Source organism: Erigeron canadensis, chromosome 5 (assembly GCF_010389155.1).
Source record: "Erigeron canadensis isolate Cc75 chromosome 5, C_canadensis_v1, whole genome shotgun sequence".
Lineage (NCBI taxonomy): Eukaryota > Viridiplantae > Streptophyta > Magnoliopsida > Asterales > Asteraceae > Erigeron > Erigeron canadensis.
In genome coordinates this window covers 19,411,135-19,414,553 of record NC_057765.1, presented here as the reverse complement: position 1 = coordinate 19,414,553, position 3,419 = coordinate 19,411,135, and the positions used below count along the sequence as shown (strand labels likewise).

Below are 3,419 nucleotides of genomic sequence, written 5' to 3'. Positions count from 1 at the left end.
TTGGGGAGTTCTTGCTGCTGAGTACACTTGTGAAATACCTTTCTCACTGCAGAATGAGTTGAGAGTGACATTCTTGAATTCAGTGCAATTGTCACTCCTCAACTGCCTAACAAGCCTTTTGTATAGTATTTCAGCTTGCTTGATGAAATGAATAATACCATCAGCTGCATCACTCTTATGCTTAAAAAAGAAAAACCATGTATATCTTGAATATTCATCAACAATAACCAAAGTATACCTCATTCCATTAAATGAAGGAGTACTTATTGGTCCAAACAGATCCATGTGCAGCAAATCTAAACAACTGTCAATGGTTGAACATGTTTTTGACTTGAAGGAAGCTTTGTGTTGCTTACCCTTTTCACAAGGACCACACAGCTTGTCCTTCTCATATTTTATCACTGGCAGACCAGACACTAACTCTTTCTACACAGCTTGTTGATGTCTTTGAAATTCATATGAGATAGCCTCTTATGCCACAACAAATTCAACTCATCTTGATTCTTGGACATGAAACATACTTCTCTTGTCACAGTTGCACTTCTCATATCAAAAGAATACAAGGAATCATCTCTCTCAGCAATTAACACCACATTACCTTCCAAATCCAGAACAATGCCCTAATCAGCTCGGAATCTTACTTCATAGCCAGCATCACACAATTGACTCACACTTATCAGATTGTGCTTCAAGCCATTCACATAAGACACTCTTCTAAAAGTAAGGGGCCATTTGACAAAATTGCCAAATCCTTTAGTTCTTCCTTGGGAATCATCTCTAAATGTAACACTAGGACCAGCGCTTGTCCTAAAGCTACATAGCAGGGACTTACATCCGGTCAAATGCTTGGAACACCCACTGTCCAAGTGCCAGGTATGTGCATCGTGATAGCCCTGCATTTTGCAATAAGAGATTAGTTCAATCTGGGAACCCATCCAGAGATGGGTTCACCAGAGCTGACCATTGGGTCTGACTCAGATTTGGTGCTTGAACTAACATTCTTATCACATTTTGAAACCCACTGTTTCCTAATCTGACCCTTTCCAGATTTGAAATTCTTTTTAGCAACAATAAGAGTTTCCCTTTTAACAAAACCTTTTCCAATACCAGATTTCTTTGATTCAGACCTTAATTTGCTTTGATCAACAATTTTAGGATCAGACACTTCAGCCAGTAAGCTATTATCATTTGAAATCTCACCTTTTCTGGACTCAACATACTTGACAATTATTTTGTCAGAGTCAGACTCGAGGTGGTTTGAATTGGACACAGATTTTGTTGGTAAGACATTTCCTTTTGAATCAGACTTCTCATTTTTTAAAACTTTGTTCTTCCCTTTTGGAATGCTATGATCTCTAACTTTTCTTTTATTTTTCTTTGACACAACATTTTTTGTTTTTGACTTTGAAGTTGACACAGATTTAGTAATTGTTAACTTTGATAAATCAAGAGTTTCCTCAGGTTTTAGTTCAATTACCTTATCTGATTCAGACACAGCTTCTACAATGGTTTGACCAATAACATCAGGATCTTTAAAACCAATACCAGACTTCTGAACCAATCTGATTGGTTGAGAACTCTTTCCTTTAGTTTGAACCTTAGGAGGAGAAGGAGGCTGATAACAAGGTTCCATGGCACAGACTTCACTGATAGCAATAGCTCTATCATAGTCACCATCAAAAACAACTTGTACTTGATGAGGAACTTGAATGTTAACACACTTTGCATCTCTTTTAGAACCAATACACCATGACTCAGTTATCTGTTTGATTTTCAAAAACTTCTCTTCTGACATTTTAGCTTCAGTGACCACAATTGAGTTTAGTTGTTTTTTATTTTTAATTTCAGATTCTAACTTTTCAATGGTGAAATTCTTTAAGTGTAGTTCTTGTTTAAACATAGAAATTTCTTTCTTATGTTCTTGATTAAAATGTTTTTGCAAAAGTACCTCATCACCAAGCCTATTTAACCTTGACAGCTTATCTTCATTACTCAGATTTGAAAAGATATTTACCTCAGGTGGAGTAGTCTGACTGGTTGAAGCTTTGTGAGGTGACTCAGATTGCTCTTACAATCTTGTGAGATCTTCAGCAAACTTCTCTTTGGCCATAAGGCACTTCTCATTTGTGTACTCTTCATCTTCTGAAGAAGTATCACTTTCAGCCCAATCTTTGGCTATCAGACTCGTCTCATCTTTCTCAGCATTCTTACTCAGCTCAGCAACTTGTGCTTTGAGAGCTTTTTTTGTTTGTCTTGAGCTTGGAGTATTTTTCATTTCTTCCACCTTTGGATGACCCAGCTTGCACAGACTCCTTAGATCTACAATCACCAGCCATATGTCCAGTCTTACCACACTTGTAGCAAGTGACTTTGGACATATTAAATGGTTTCTTGGTCTTATCAGCTTGTCCACTTTTACCTTTTCCTTTAAACTTTCCAAAGGATCTCCTTCTTATCCTATCAGCCAACATAGCCACTTCATTGGCTAACTTATCACCATCGGATTCTTCAACTTCATATTCAAAACAAACGGATTCAATGTTAGAAATCACAGAACACGATTCATTGATACAGGGAATGATCTCATTGGATATTGAACTAGGGTGTTCAGTCATGGATGCAACAAGTGCAGTAGGAGCCTGACTATAAGAATCACCCATAGCAATCAGCTTTTCAGCCTCTGAACATTCTTGATTATGGAGTAAACCAAAAAGTCCAGGGAGATCAAGATCATGATACACAGAACATAGTTTTACAAAAGAAATATAATTGTTCCACTTTGGTGGTAATGAATCTAAAAACTTGCTTTTCAAAACTTCATTTTTCTTGGTAATACCAACAACAGCTAGATCATTAACCAAAGCATTAAAACGGGTATGAGTGTCTGTTAAGGACTCATTCCTCAAAGAGAAGAATCTTTCATACCTCCTTATTAAGGTGGTAATAGTAGATTCCATGGAGGTAGAGCAACCTTCAAACATGACAGTCAAAGTACCCTACATCTTTTTAGCAGCAGAACACATTTTAATAGAATGATAAATGTTCTTTGGCACAGCTTGGACAATGAAGTTACGTGCCCTCACATCCAAGTTTGCAAGTCTCCTATCCTCATCCCCCCAATCTGCCCTATTTTTGACAATGGTTTTAACTGTGGCAGGGATGGTTGGATGACCATCCCTTACCATTGCATCTACAACAAGAGTCTGTGTAGGTACATAAGGACCAACAGTCAAGATATCAGGCATATTGTGGTCAATGGATTCAAGGAACAAATACATACGACCTTTCCACCCACTGAAATCATCTTTATCAAACATAGGTGGTCGGGTTGATGAACCATTATCAACATAAGATGACATTATGCTTTACTTAAAGGAAAATAAGCAAGGATCAAGTCAAGTTAATTCTTAACCCCTGCT

The 3,419-nt window shown here is 37.4% G+C and overlaps 1 protein-coding gene across 1 annotated transcript; it reads right to left on the bottom strand.

Moving 5' to 3' along the window:
• Positions 1-620: 620 nt before the first annotated feature.
• LOC122601320 lies at positions 621-2,957 on the bottom strand. Its single transcript, XM_043774088.1, has 5 exons — positions 2,420-2,957; positions 2,073-2,319; positions 1,478-1,961; positions 998-1,375; positions 621-893 (listed from the first exon to the last, which is right to left on the bottom strand). The coding sequence occupies exons 1-5, from the start codon at positions 2,955-2,957 to the stop codon at positions 621-623; spliced, it is 1,920 nt and encodes a 639-aa protein (XP_043630023.1).
• Between the last annotated feature and the right edge of the window lie 462 nt (positions 2,958-3,419).